Below are 16002 nucleotides of genomic sequence, written 5' to 3' on the forward strand. Positions count from 1 at the left end.
ACTTATGATGGTTTTATAATCCAATCTCTCCACCTGTTTCAAGTTGCACAGGGTTGTGTCCTGTCAGGTGAATGCTTTTGAAGCAAATTGTACTATTTTATTTATGTGTAACTACTGATTCATGCATAACGTTTTAGTTTGTTCATAGGGTCTTTGTGTGCATTAATACATTAGACAAGTTGGTCAGCTTTTCATCTATACAACAGAACCCTTTTGTGAAAGAAGTTAAGGAAAGTCTACATTATTCGGAAGTTGTTTATCCATGTATGAAATTTCAAAATTCCCAAAAAATGAAGATAGAAAACGGAAGCAGTTTATAGCAAATTCCTTGTGTTTGTACTTTTTATTTAGCTTCAATTCATTAGCTGATAAAACCAAAAGGAGGATTCTTATTGATGTTCTTTATTTAAGAGTACCTCAAGTTTTGTGACAGAAGTTGCTCAAATGGATTTCAAGTCAAAGGAAACAGAAATATTGGAATTCTTTACATTGTAAAAGAGCAGTAATTTGTGGTAAAGAGTCACTTTCTTGTATTATTTCTGCTTTGTGAAGTGCTGATCTGTGACACTAATCAGTGCTTTGTCACTCTTCCGATAACTTTAAAAGTCCCACTTGTGGCCTCATCACACTGATTGTGTACTCAAGAAGCACAAGCAATGTTTAAGCACTTCCTGCCATTTTAGATAAATCCGATTCCCGTCACTTATGTCCTGCTTAGCGGTCCACAATGAGATTAGAGTGACCTTTGACAACCAGAGGTCATTGGGTTAGAGATGAAAATAGCTGGACTTACTATTTGGCATAAAGTCTTTCAGGTGGGAGAGTTGGATTCAGACTTGGCTCTAATGGCATGCTGTTACTTGATCTTGCTGTATCAGAGAAGGATTTAGGAGCTGATATGGGTCCCATTATAGTCTTATGTTCAAGACTTTTCCACTGTAGGTTTCATTTAAAGGTAACATCATTTGTTGAGATTTCAAAAACAATTGGACAAAACTGAGACATTTACATGAACAGATTTTCTTATTGTCACCATGTGATTCAGTAACGAGTAAAACTGCCTATTGTAGGAATAACTTGCAGAAGTCATTTGATCAGACTTTATCAGTCTCTCACATCCTTCTGGAGGAAATCAGGACTTTTGTGAAACTCTAATTGCAACCGTTCAATTCTTCTCAGATGAAACATTGCTAAAATTCGGTTGTGCCATTATTTTTAGAAACAAAACATTGTTTTTTGTCTGGCAACTCTTTATAAAAAGCAACAATTTCAGTTTTTTTCTGATTACTCAGTTGTGAAATATTAAACCTAAGGCTTGAGATCCAATTTATCTCAGCACTTAATTGGCCAAACTCAAGGTGAAAACGGGCAGTTGTCCTAATTGCTCCCACTTGTGAAAAACACTTTCTCACCATAGAGTGATTTCTAATTGGGACTGAGCTAATAACCATTCTTTAGTGAGAGCAAAAATTGCTTTGGGAAAGAGCCATTGCCAATGCTTTTCCTCCCTGTCATTATGTTAAGCACACTTATATGCTCCAAAACATCAAACTTTTGCTTTTGTGGGGTTGATCAGAAAACTCCACAAAGTTTTCTGATCGATCTATAGCACCTGACCCAAATAGTGAGGGGCTATTTGGGGTGCAGCACCTGACTGAAACTCTTAAATCCCAGAAGTAGAAAGGATGCACTTAGTTCATGCTTTGACTGTGTCTACTGGGGCAGCAGTGGCTCAGGGGTAGAGATTTGCCCTGTAACCAGTGGGATGCTGGTTCAATCCCCTGCTCCCCCTGCCTGTCTCAGCCTATTGTCACCGACTGTGTGACAGCTTTGCTTCTGTCAAGCTGCAAGAATGACTGGGTGTATGAAGCACTATAGTCCTTGGATTTGATGATGTGCTATACAAATGCAGGCCATTTGTCACGTTTCTGTGTAAACAGCCATGGAAAGCTGTAATCACAGTTCCATGATTGTTACTACCGCAGTGTCTGGTTTGTATTTTCTAACCAATCTTTGTGTAAGGCAGATGTTATTTCTACCACCTTGGGATTTGCCTTTGTTGGTGTTTTGTTGTGGATTTTGACAAGAATGTCATTCTTTAATTGGACTGAAACCTTAATGTTTGATATGCATTTCTTTTCCAAGAATCCGAGTAAGAGAACGGTTGTCCAGAGAAGAAACACCACAAAAGCCCCCTGACCAAAGTCCAGACAGGAACCTCCAAAACAGACATTATAGTCATGGCAGCACTGCAAAGTATATAACACAACACTCAGAGCACACCCAGCAAAGGACAGTTCCACAACCTCAGCCAAGTTCAGGTCATCATCCTGCTCCTTTCACATCTGAGTACCAACACTCTGGTCTTGCGGTGGACCCTCAGCCTATTGTTGCCATGAATGCTCCATTGCCGATTGGGACACCTTCAGGAGTCCAGGAAGTACAGCCACAACAAAGGGTGAGTGCCGACCAAATCTACGCTGCTCATAGGGAGGCAAGAATGGAAGCAAGACAAGTCCTAAAAGAAGAAGCACAGACAGAGGGCCTGCTAAAGAGCAGGAAGGCAGTGTTGCCATCTGAAATTCGCCGAAGGGAACGCAGCGTGGATGATCCTCACAGGGGCCGGTATGAAGACATGGAGTGGCAAAAAATCAGCCCAGAGAGGAGGAGGAGGAGTCATGCAGAGGAAGATTGGGATGATGAGCAGCCAAGAGAGAGGGGTAGGGAAAGAAAAGCTCAGAGAATCAGGGAACGAGTAAGAGAGCATCCTTCTAGTCATGACACCCAAGAGGAGAGAGTTTGTAGATCTATGCAGCCTGCCTACTCCTCTGTACGTCAGCAGCATAGACAGGATCAGTCCTTGGAGCCAGTGCACCATCCAGAGTCCCGAATAATGCATCATGAACCCCCAGAGCAGAAGCAGTATGAAGCCAGAAGGGTTGAACATACAACTCAAATCCAGCAAAATCTTCAAAGAGAACATCAGCACAACCAATTGAAACAATCTCAGGAAAACCAGAGACAGTCTCAAAGAGAACATGAACTGCAAATAAAACACCCCCCAAGAAAAGTGGAGGACTTTCAAATACAATATCAAAATCCCCTAACTAAAAAAGAGATGGTGCCTCAGCAGACAGTTTCACAGCATCAGAGGTTGGACTCAGCTGTCTACCTCCAGAGAGGCTCTTCTTTGCCTCAGGCCAAACACAGAAGTATGGAAATAAGTGAAGGGCCCAAACCCAAGATAAGAACCCGCTCCATGTCAGACATAGGTGTAAGTCAGCACTCCATCATGTATCACACTGAGAGAGCAGGAGCCGGGAGAGAGGCTGCCAGAATTGGTCCTCCACCTGGGATAGCTAACGGGGAAGTGGGCACCCTGGACACAAGGGTGTCAGTTGCACAGCTGCGACACTCTTACCTGGAGAATGCCAACCGGAAGCCAGAGCTGTAGGTTTACTGGCATGAACTTGCTTGCATTTTATGAATAACAGTTTGTTAGTGATTTATTAATCACTAAAAAACTAAACTGTGGATGAATAATCCATGTTAATAATACCAAAGCTGCATGGATCATGTCTGCTGGTCATTTCACCAAAATTTGCATGTTCAGTTGATTGATTCAATTGAAGTACTTGCTTAATCTTTTTAAGAACAGAGCAAGAGACAATCACAGGCCAATAGAGAGACAAATGACAGCATCAAGTATTCACACACTCAGAATGACAGTTTGTTGATGAAACCATAGTACCTGGAGAAAAAAGGAGAGAACATACAAAATTAGCATGAAAATGCCCCAACTAAGACTAAAACATTGCAATGAGGTAACCGGCCTAACCATTATGCCACTGGGGCCCTGCCCACATGAACATTACCAAGAAATGTTTAATTGTGGTAATACATTCATCTTCTGTACCTTCCAAATTCTTTGCCAAGCCCAGGTATAAAATGTAATCCATCTCCAACAGTCTTTGGACCTTGAACTGGTTACCAACACAGACATCTACCCAAGTCTGCATGTGATAAAGAAAACAGACGATCCCATTGTTAACCCAGGCATGCAAGAAAAAGCGTAACTGCATTTCCATGTCACTCTGGTTGTGCTTATTGTTGCTATGATATGTACATGTGAGGCTTTGTTTTTCTTAATTTGACTATGATGAACAAGAACATTTTCTTATTCTAGTTTCACTTTCTTTTTGTATCTCCCATCAAACATTTTCTACCAAACCACCAAAGTGAGACAGCTAAAGCAGATCTTTCAGCTAAGGATGAGGAGCCGGCTAACAGCAGCGGCGATGGAGACAGAGAGACTCGAAGGCCTCGACGTTACATCACTCCGGGAGACAGTCGCACATCAGAGAGGTTTCGGACACAACCCATTACTTCTGCAGAACGTTTGGAATCTGACAGGTATCTATTTGCAATCATCTATTCCCTCAGCATAATAGTAATTGTCAATGATGCTGTTTAATTTTTTTCTCCAGATCACGTCTTAGCCCATCACAGCTACAAGATGCAGAAGGTACCTGCAGCCATGCTTTTAAATCCTTTCTTTTCACATTTAAATCCTTCAATTGTGATCTTTGTAAAGAGGAACTACAATGCTTTGGTATAAATTCCTCCTTATTGTAGCTTTACGGGTCGAATTTTTAAAAATAAACTCGAACCTTTACCCCTGTTCTGAGGAGTGTCTGAGAGCAATTCATTTTGATTATGACTTTTTAAAAGCCCCTCTCCATGTCACAGAGCTTTCCCTTCACCCTGATCAGCCTTTTTTTCTAGTTTGATAGTAAAGATACGATTATCTAGCAGCACATATACTTTTTATGCCCAAATTGATTAAAAGATGTTAACAATGGAAGACTTTTCCATCCAGTCTTACATGTTCGCACTAGAAAATGGCACCACAAAATGAATGAACGCGTCTTTTTAACAAGGTCTCAGCATAGTTAATAGGTTAGCTCAGGGGTGGGCCCTCCTGGTCCTCGAGGGCCGGTGTGCTACAACTCTTAGATGTCTCCCTGGTCCAACACACCTGAATCCAACCGCTGAATCACCTCCCAAGTGCAGTCAGGTTCTCCAGAATCCTGCTAATGACCTCATTATTTGACTCAGGTGTGGTGAAGTAAAGCTACATCTAAAAGTTGCAGGAGACCGGCCCTCGAGGACCAGGAGTGCCCATCCCTGGGTTAGCTACTGGTAGCGTCAATTCATTGGATCATGTGTCCCCCTCGACAAAAACAGCAAAAACTATGCCAAACTGTTTATGTAGTGAAATGATTCAAAACCAAATGTAAGGTTATGTCCTCAGGGAGTTAAAAGCTAGCACACAGCGCTAACCTAAGCAAAAGGCACAATGCCACTGCTAGCAAAACGGTGACCAAGATGTCATGTTAACAACACAATAAATTCATGTCCACAATAAAGTTTGCTGTCATTTTAGAAAAGAAATGTTTTAGAACTAAAATTTGTCTTTATTTTTCAGAAGGTGAAGAAAAGGTGGATGAGAGAGCCAAGATGAGTGTGGCTGCAAAACGGTCCCTCTTCAGGGTACATTTTTTTATTTTTTTTCTCTTGCAGTAGATATCAGATGTTGATATTTTTAAACATCAAACAAAGTAATCTAAAACCGCAAAATAAACTACTACTTTGTCTTCACAGGAGTGACAAATTAAGTCTTTCTGACTTATTTCACAATAGTTAAGAGATGTTTTAATATAATTTTTATAATATTTTATACATGGCTTATATCCTGGCTTTATATAGGATTGAAGGTATTGCTAAAAGTGATATTTTGCTAACAACTTGTTTCAGGAGTTAGAAAAAACATCAGATGGCGGCGTTCCCAAACCCCGCTCACGAAATGCTGCTGTGGAACGACGCCTGAGAAGAGTTCAGGACCGTGCCCACACACAACCTGTCACCAACAAAGAGGTGGTCAATGCTTCCAGGTAAATCATGCTTTTATAGTCATTGTTAATATTTTGCAATTTAAAGACACTGTATGATCTACTGCTGTGTTTCCTCATTATTTAAATTTGTCTTAAATTTTTAGTGACGCTACCACATCATCACAACCAGAGGGAACCCCCACAAGTCCAAGTCAAGTCCGCAGCTCTACGGCAGCCAGCACCAGTGTAGCTAGCATCAGGTGAGCTTGACACCTAAAGATACCTAACAACTTCTCTCAATTTAGACTAAAATTTATAAAATTTTGTTCAACAAACTAAATGATTTTAAAACAATTAAGCTTTAGCCTTATATTAATCATGAAAAGAAAAAGCTGAAGTTGTTTTTGCAGCCTTCTATCCATCTTCATCTCCCTCTCCTGGTTGTACGAAAGATATGCAATTTTAGCCTCATTTACTTTATTTGCTGATTCTCTGATTCATGCTGACTGTAGGGCAAAAAGCTGTCACTGTTTGTACAACTGGCCATTACCATAAAAAGTGTTAATGAACAAGTGCTTTACTTGGGAGTTTTTCATATGCGGATCATAAATATCAGTGAAGATGCTTGTTTGTGGAAATCCCTGGGTTTGTGTATCTGGTGATTTGTTTACAAAGTTTTACTCACCACTGTGGAGATTACTGTAACCCTTGCAAACGTCCAGTTGCATTACATGATAATCTGATCTACTTATGCTTCTGTTGTAGGGACTTATAATCTTAAACAGTTGGAGCAGTCAGGTTTGGCATGCTTGTGCCACGCTTGTTTACTCCCACGCACAGTAAACAAGCATGGGAGGAGTCTTATCAAAAACAAACAACCTACATTGTTTGATTTGTAAATTTTTTAACACATTTTTAGCTTACTTATATTTATTATGCCTGAGATAAATTTTTTGTCTTACAGGGAACTTATTATGCAAAATTCACATTTTGAATGTTTGGGTCTCAAATGTTTCTAAAAACATCCTGAGCACTTTAAACAAATCTCCATGGTTTTGGTGTCTGGAAAATGAGCAGTTTCAAAAACCTGCAGAATGTAAAGTTACAAATCAGCAGGAAGTTCCCCTCACTTAGCAAACCCAGAAAACCCCGCCCATCACTTAGCACCCCAAGTGGAGCTCCAGCATGTTTACCCCTGTATTTGCTGTACAATGGCTGCTGAAAAGACAAGTGCTTTATTGTTCACTTACCATCAAGAAACCACTTGCTGCATTCTCATTGATTGTGCAGCAGTCTCTACTAATGCTTTTCAAAGATGTACAGTTCCATAATTATGCATCTGTTGGCAGCCATTTTCTCCTACAAGTGAAAACTTTGAGTTTGAGGGGTTGTAGTCAGCTGCAGCTTATTTGGATTTAAAGTGACAAGACGCCACTAAGACAGTTCCTTCTGAATTTAGCTCAAAACAGATCATAAAACCTTATTACCTAAGAATGATTGTATGGACAAAATGTAAAGAGAATGTCTTGTAGAACCCATAGCCCTGTCCTAATCTAAAGGTCACTTTTAAATATTAAGCAACTTGAAATTTTACTCAACATAGTAAAGGTAAAATTAATTTTCCTTAAATAAATAAACATGCACAGCTGCAAAATGTTTTGTTTTTTTTAAGTATAATGACTTCATTTTCAGATACTGAAAATATGACTGTCACTTCCACAGCATTCACGCCTCTTCGCAGCCAAGCTCGACAGCCCAGGAGAAGGAGACAGAAACGCAGGACCTCCAGAAACAGAGCCAGGCTGCCGGTGCTGGAGATGCCCAGGAGCTTCTGCCTGAGGAGCCAGACTTTTCCACACTCAGTCTGTCTGAGAAAATGGCCCTTTTTAACCGCCTCACACATCCCACGGTTAAAGCAGAAGAGGGCTCTCGAGGCGACACCCGGCAGCGACGAGCCAACGCCCGCTTCCAGACCCAACCCATCACCCAGGGAGAAGTGGAGCAGGTAACGCGATTTCACTACATATTAACTTGTTTGTTTGAAAATGTTGAGGAAAAAATTTTTTTATGTCAAGGATGTTTTTCTTCACAGGAGGGCTGGGCGATGTGGCTTCAAAATAAAATCTGTAACTTTTTTCATATCAGATACAATTTTAATAAATGTTTTTTACATTGTTTTCTAAAAAGACTTTACTGATTGTCTTCAAAAAGTGGCTTTTATTTCAATCATTCCAGGAATTGTACAACGACAGAGTATTAGGACTAGACTACAAAAATGTTTGTTTAATTACAAGAATATTGGCATTATGTTAGCAGTATAAAGTTGCAGTTTTACCAGAAAAATAGCTTAAAAGTAAAAAATGCTGTCAAACAACCACATAGCGCTTTGGTGAAAAAAATCTAGATTTTCCAAAACTTAAATCTTCAAAAACCAAAGACATTCATTCATTAATAAAATTAATTTAGCACCCAGCCGCCCTAATTGACAGTCTAATATTAGTACAACTCCTCTGACTGATGCAGAATCCTTACTTGTTAGCAGAGAATGCAAAAATTGTTGGAGGATGCCAGAGCTTCTCAGAAAAAGGTGCTTGATTTAAAAAATAACAGGGACAGGATGTCAGGTGCTTTTTAAAAAATAGTTTGTCTTCATCATGTTGTGAGTCATGATCAATAACTGGTGTCCACACAGGAAACTGTAACCTCTGCGGTGTGTAACAGGGATTTAGACGCCCCTCAGGGAGAACACGTAAGACCCCTCTGCTGTCAATGTCTGGTTCTGGCTTGGTATTGATCTGACTGGTCCTGCTCGTGAGCCGTGTTTGTGCTTTATATGGTAGTGGCTTAATGTCAACAGCTCAACCACGGTGGATATCAAGTGTTGCTTACAGCATGTAATGGATAGTCTAGGGTGGATAGACACCCTGGACTATCCATTTGTTTTTGATTGCAGCTGCTTCGAGGACATGCTTGTTTGTTGCACAACAAGTATGAAATGTTTGAATGTGGGAAAGAAATCAAGAAATAATCTAGATTATTCCCGATTTATTATTTAGTTACTTACTTAGGTCATAGGAATGTCCTGATGAACACATTTTGTACCTGATGCTGATTTAGAAATTGGAATTTGCTAGTGGTGGGCACACTTCTGCTAATTAGCTAATATGCTAATGGCAGAGCTAACTTTTATGCCTAGAGCTTTCGCTACCTTTCAAAACTTTCGGCACACTTAGCTTCCCCTAAACTAATTCATCAGATAGACTCTGCATTAATTCAATTAGCTGTTTTGTAAACTTTCAGTTTAATACAGTTGGATATATTGTTTTAAGGTTTGTCAAAAGCAGCTATAATTTGAATTAAAGCTAGTGCTTTAGCATTATCTTCTGCTAAATATTATGTTGGTCTGTTGCGTTATTACCGGTAGAATAATGTTTATGACTAAGGTTTTAGTTAACAGTGCCCACCACTGGCATTTCCCAATATTAAGTCCAAGTGCAATATTAAGTATTAGCCAGATGTTGGCAGAAAAATATCACACTCCATTGCATAAGCATCACAAGGTCAATCTTTAGGGAATTTATGGGTATTTCCACCAGTTCTGTCAGAGGAATGTGCCAAGACTCCAGTAAACTACTGTGAGAAGGTTGTGGGTGAATACCAAAAACGTCTCACCCAAACAGAACTTTTTTGAAAGCAGTTATACCAAACACTCAAGAAAACAATGGAAACGTAATCATTTTAAGCAAATAATTATCAATTTCTTATTTTTGTGGTATTTAACCAGTGAAAATAATTTAGGTAATCTTTTGGTAGCCCAATACTCCAACATATTTTTACTCAAGTAAAAGTAAAAAGTAGATGTCAAACTTGTTAACTTCTTTACTTCAAAATTAGTTTTTTTGAGCTGACATTACTTTCAGATAGTTACAATAATTTGACACACTTAAGTACCACTCTGCATTTCAAAATCCCAAATAGTTCTTTGGTTTTTTTGGTTAAAAAACCCCCAGCCATAATAATACTGGTATACTATTTCATAATCAATCAATCAATCAATCAATCAATCAATCAAGTTTATTTGCATGGCACATTTTGCAGCAAGGCAGTTCAAGGTGCTTTACATATCAAAAACAGAAAAATATAAAGCTTTAAAACAAACACCGTACAGTCAACAACTGAAAAATTGTAAATGACGCCAACATTTTTTTTACACACGTCTAGAAGCTTAGGAATGATACCATCTTGTTTTGACATTTTGGCATGAGGGGCCCCGAATGAAAATTGCCTAGGGACCCAAAAAGGCTTGGTCCAGCCCTGATCCAAACATCTGGTTTATATAGAAAATTTCTACTTCCCAATTTTATTACGTGTCTGTTGCTGCATTTTCAGGTGAAAATCAAACTGGAGCCACTGTCTGTCTCCCTGGTCCGATCCGCAGCGGCCGTCACTTCGCAAGCCTCCGTTACCACGGTAACCATGTCCCCACACAGCAGTGGCGGCGGCATCGATGACGGTTTCCATCCAGAGAAATCAACTGCCATCCCGTACGTCCCTGCCCAACAACAGGCCACAACAGGCAGCGCCAGCGTCCACCAGGAGAGGGCGCCGCGGTATTTCTCCCTGACCCAGAGAGGGCACCAAGGCCACAAGGAGGGGCAGCCTGATCCCTGCCCCCTCCTTCCTGACAGCCCAGAGAAAACTGGGGCCCCTCCCGGAGTCCCCTCATCCTCCGTGGGCCACAGACAGCAGAGGGAGGCGCTGCTGGAGGGCTCGAGAGGCAGGAAAGAGGAAGAGCAGGGAGGAGCCAGGGAAGACGGCATTCAGGAAAAGCTGCACTCCACTGACAGGGACAGAGGAGAGCAGCCGCAGCATCCTAAGCACTCTGCCGAACCGTCTGTGTGGCGGGGCGAGCCGGAGCCTCCGCCCAGCAGGAGAGCTGCAGACTCCCATGAGGAAAGAGGAAGAGGAGCAGCTCACAGCTCCTCCAAACAGGAGCCACAGAGAAGCCAGGGAGGCATCTCAGGTAAGTGGTATCACTCACTTTCATTGAAAAGAAATGGAGCAGAACAAGGAGTAAAGAAGATAGAGATCTGTAAGAGGAAAAGAGGACAAAAGAAACAAAAAAAGGGAACCAGAAATGCCCAACAAAATGGATCTGCTCCTATTATCCTCATTGTCTTCTGTAGTGTACTCCCACGCATGACTGCTTTGTACCGGCTGCACACACAAACACACACACGCACATCCCAGCTGGGAGTGTTTGATTTGGCTGATGCAGAGAGGCGTTTCAGGCTGTATCTAATTAGCATATTTTTTCATGAATGTACCTCGTGAAGCTCTTTGTCTGGAAAAGGGGAAGCCCTTTCCTCATAACGGCACCACAGATTTCTGATCGAATCCCAGCGCTGTCGTGACCCATAAAGTAGCCGTGGCCCCACTTTGCACCAATTTACGCCTCAGACTACAGCAGAGTGGACCTGACCTGCTTTTATCTGCTAATCTAGGTTGTGTCCAGGGGTTGTCTTTTCCCATGCACACAAACAGAGCAGAAAGAGATGAAAGGACAAAAAGAGGGCAGTGTAATACTTAAATAAAGCAGGTAGAAGTACAAGCTACTGTTTGTTAGTACTACGTGACTCGGCCTTTATAAGTGTCCATTATTCTGTCCTTTCAAAAGGTTAGAAAAACCTCCAGTTGCTCACCGCTGTGGTGAAACCATAAACCTTTCAACCCATGCGGTAAGCCTAATAAAAAACCAGAAAAACAGGTAGATATCCCAACAACTAAGACATTTATTTAGTTACTGCATTCATACGTTGTCCCCACAGGGTAATTAATCCACTTGTACCTGATTAAACAATCTCTTTTATCAAAAAAAACTCTAGAGATTAGTTTATTGTTGTGCTCAAGTGACCGAATTGGTTACTAAAATGGCTACAAGGTGCAAAGTGTTATTCAGCAATAAAGCAGGAGATGTTATAAAAACATGTTCCTATTAACTCTGATAATCAACAAAAAATAATTTAATTTTAGGAAAATATTGATATGATTTTGAAAATAAAAATAAAAAGCCAAAAAGTAACAACAAACAGGAAAGAAAGACTAAAAGACAAAGTTGTAACAAGACAAGAAAAGGAAAAGGGAGGACAAAACGATTTTAGAAAACGCAGCAACAAAATAGAAAATACAAGATAGTATTTATTTTATTTTATTTTTTTTCAGAAAACACCAGATGTTTTTAGAAATTTTAAAATAATGGCATAACTAACAGCATAGGATAAAATTAAACTAATTATGTCCAAAACAAAGAAATCTTAGAAATCATATCACAAACACATTTTATTAAACATATCTGGGTCATTTTGCCATGGACTAGAATAGCTACTTAATCCAAAGTGTTAAATATTGGTAAATAAAAAAAATAATCATAAGGCAATAAAAAATGTATTTAAAAAAATACAGTCTTGTAAGTAAGACTAAATATAAAATAAATAAATAAATAAATAAAATAAGAATGCATTGGAAATGTATTAATCTATAAATGAATCTATAGGTTAGTCCCAAAAAGATGAATTAAGAACAGTCAGGGTTGGTCATTGTATAATCTGATGGCTGCAGACAGGAATCATTTCCTGTGGCGTTCTGTGGTGCATTTCAGTGCTATTTAAAAAATATATGTAATACTGGTTGAAATCTGGTTTGACCAATCCATCTAAAAAAATTTTCTTTCTCCCTTCACATGTCAAATGAAAACAGAACATCTTTACTTGTTGCTATTAAAATTATCATGTTAAAATCTTAATTTCAACATGATTTCAAAAACTGCAAAAACATGTTTGTGGTCTATTTTTCCTTCAGACTTGCCGGATCACCCAGGACCGCTGAAGCCGCTGATAGCGAAGGTATCGTCCAGGACTGTGTCTTACATTTCAAGTGGCCAGCAGCAGCAGCAAAGCATCCTCCAGCCCCCTCAGACTCTTCCCAAACCCCCTTTATACATCCAGCCGCATTCCTTCTCCCAGGCCCCGCCCACCCATCCCAAACCCTTCACCCATTCGCTGCAGCCCCAGCCCAAACCTCCAGGTCAAACCCTCACGAAGCCGTACCCTCAGGTCGCCCCCCAGCCTCATCAGGCCAAACCTCAGGCGCCGCCTCAGACGCCCCCTAAACCTCACTCCTTCCCCCAGGCTCTCAAGTCTCAGGTCGCGACCCCGGACCATCCCGAGGACTTCAGCAAGAACAGCGTCCATTCTGGAGACCTGCTGTCCCCCACGGAGCCCGGAGACCAACTGTCTGACGGCATGTCCACCAAACAGATGTCCATCAAGGAGAGGTGAGACTCATCTGGTTAACTTTATATGTATACACAATCTATCTACACCTGTAGCAATAAGCAATTAATCAATTAATTAATTTCATGATGAATTAAAATTCTTTGAAGGGCAATTTCGTTCACAGAGACTTCACTATACATGTTGTTTATGGTTTTGATTGTGTGTTGATTTGAACAAAATAAAATATTTTATTTTGGAAATTTAAAATGTCTTCCAGTTACAGTGTTGAGTGTTTTGTACAAAATTAAAGTTTACTTGTATTTGATTGTATTAGTTGAAAATGGTCTCAAAATAACAATATTATCGTTTATCACAATAATTTCTGGGACGATTTGTTGTTCAGAAAATATTGTTTATTTATTCCTCACTCAAATATAATCTGTTATCATAAATAAAGATAACATTTCTGAGCAAAGGAGCTAAATGAAAGCTTGGGAATGGATCTCCACAACATTTCTGATTACAATGTTTAACTTTTGATATAAAGATGGATTATGCATTTTCTGCGGAAATATAAATTTATAAATAACACAAATGACGCAAATTACAAATCTTTGCTTTTCTATTAAGCTGAAGAAATAAATCCGGAAGTATTTTCCTTTCTGAGTTAGAAATAGTGATTAATGGAAAGCTTCTTCCAAACAAAAAGCGACACTAAGAAAGATATCAGTGAATAACTCTGGATGAAGAGGGTGGAAACCATGAATGGGTTCTTTAAGACATTAACAAACTTTGAATTCATTAATAAATCCTGAAAATTATCCTTTAAAAACACCAACGATGAGAAAATTGTTAGTTTCTCGGAGTTTAACGGTTTTAAATATGTTTTCTTACACAGTAAGGTTTCTACCTCTTTCAGATCACTGAAGAGACTTTTTATAGCATCATTATAATTTTTTTTCTTGGCAGCCAGCAGAGATCTGCTGTGCAGACGGACTATCCCCTCTGAGTTTTAGCAGATTCCTCAGATTGCCCTCATTTCTGGCCATTTCATGTCAGCAGCAGCAGCAGCAGCAATAATGACACACTTTCTTTTACCCTTCAGCCGTCCGTTACTAGCTCTGCTCACACACCCACCTTTTATACAGGCCAGATTTGTTGGCTGAGAAACCAAAATTCTCAATCTGTTTTTTACTTTTGAAAAATCATTTCTTTTCAGAACCTCTGTTTATGGGAGCTTCTGGTAAATTTGTAAAACGCCTAAAGATAAACTAATGTTTAATTGCAGCGGAGTAAAGGGACTGTTTAGTCCTGTTATTGGTTGCTTAGGAAAGAGAATCAACAAACAATAATTAACGTACAAAAATTCCTTAAACACATGTATAAACCTTATCTTTTGTTTACTGTTAGAGTGGCACTGCTGAAGAAGAGCGGTGAGGAAGACTGGAAGAACAGGATCAACAAGAAACAGGAAGTGGTAAAAGTAGCATCAGCAGAGCAGCAGCAGCAGCAGCATCAGGAATGGGAGATGGAGACCAACCAGAAGAAGGTTTGGCCAGAACCATTATAGATGTTTGTTTAATAATAACTATAATCATAGTTACTTTTCTTTGTTTGGATTTGTATTCTCGCCTTGCTTTAGGCTAGAACATCTGAATTATATGCAAAATTCAGACATAAATGAACATGTTTGTGTTGCCCAGAGACCTAGCCTAAGCTGAAATATTGCAACTACTGTTAATCTTGGAGCTTGCATCATGTTTTAGGCTGTTTATGTCACATTTGCGCTGGTGCTTTATCCAAATTTAGGACTATCTCCACACTTTTTACCTTAAATCAAGAGCTAGATGGTTGAACCTTGGTACCAAAAAAGCTTTCAAACCCTTCAAAAGCAATCACAAATGCTCATCAAAACTGATGGATAAAGCAGGCTGACATTTAGAATGACCAAAGCCTCACTTAAATCCTATTAAAATGTGCAGACTACTCTTAAAAGTGCAGATTAGACACATTCTGTCAGAACTATTCCATAATCTCATTAATGGCTCTAAAAACATATGGCTGATGTGCAACTTGGCCAAATATTAGAGCGAGATGAATCTTTAAGCATGAATGTGTAACTTTAATCCTTTGTTGATAAGAGATAGAGAAAAAAAAATCCCCAAATATGGCTATGGATACATAACTGCAATGTATAATATAAAATCCTCCTACTACAGCAAAAGAATGGTTCAATTAATTAATCAAAACTCAAAATTTAATAAGTTATTGAAGCTTTTGGATAAATTATTCTGTCCAGAACTTTGACAAATCACATGCTGGTGTTGAGTCAAGTTCCCCATTAATTTTGTTTCTGCATGTCTGCAAACAAGAATGATTTGTTTCTGGATACTTGTAGCAGGTCTGAATGGATATATATATATATATATATATATATATATATATATATATATATATATATATATATATATATATATATATATATATATATATATATATATATATATATATATTTAATGGTCTTCTTTTACTGTTCACCTTTCATAATTATAACTCTATTGTAACTTTAGATTTTATTTCACACATTATTCCTCTTATGACTTTTTCAACCGTTTTTCTTTTCCTAAAAGATTTTAAGCACATTTTTACAAACCAGTATAGCAAAGAAACTATTTCCAGACTGCTTTGGAGTATTTCAATAATATCAGACAAGAGAGGCTTTTTAAAGAGCCTCTTTTCCGGCTTCTCACCAGCTTCACTATTAGTATTCTGTTGGAAGAAGCGTCCTGCTTCAGCCTTTCATGGCTCTCCCCCCCTCTTGTCTTAGTTGCAAC

At 39.2% G+C, this 16002-nt stretch overlaps 1 protein-coding gene across 12 annotated transcripts in view; it reads left to right on the forward strand.

The window, feature by feature from the left end:
• svilb (supervillin b) overlaps positions 1–16002 on the forward strand; it is a 56265-nt gene that overhangs the window by 22411 nt on the left and 17852 nt on the right. For 8 of the 12 annotated variants that reach the window (XM_044134526.1, XM_044134527.1, XM_044134517.1 and 5 more), the window contains 11 exons: positions 2146–3450; positions 4240–4413; positions 4488–4525; positions 5489–5553; positions 5818–5954; positions 6059–6154; positions 7617–7899; positions 8587–8643; positions 10284–10917; positions 12753–13227; positions 14579–14717. In XM_044134526.1, coding sequence (XP_043990461.1) covers positions 2146–3450; positions 4240–4413; positions 4488–4525; positions 5489–5553; positions 5818–5954; positions 6059–6154; positions 7617–7899; positions 8587–8643; positions 10284–10917; positions 12753–13227; positions 14579–14717 — 3403 coding nt within the window. The remainder of the gene's footprint in view (positions 1–2145; positions 3451–4239; positions 4414–4487; positions 4526–5488; positions 5554–5817; positions 5955–6058; positions 6155–7616; positions 7900–8586; positions 8644–10283; positions 10918–12752; positions 13228–14578; positions 14718–16002) is intronic. The other 4 variants (XM_044134519.1, XM_044134524.1, XM_044134525.1 and 1 more) reach the window with 2 other exon arrangements.

The sequence above is a fragment of the Gambusia affinis genome, linkage group LG12 (genome assembly GCF_019740435.1).
Source record: "Gambusia affinis linkage group LG12, SWU_Gaff_1.0, whole genome shotgun sequence".
Taxonomy (NCBI): domain Eukaryota; kingdom Metazoa; phylum Chordata; class Actinopteri; order Cyprinodontiformes; family Poeciliidae; genus Gambusia; species Gambusia affinis.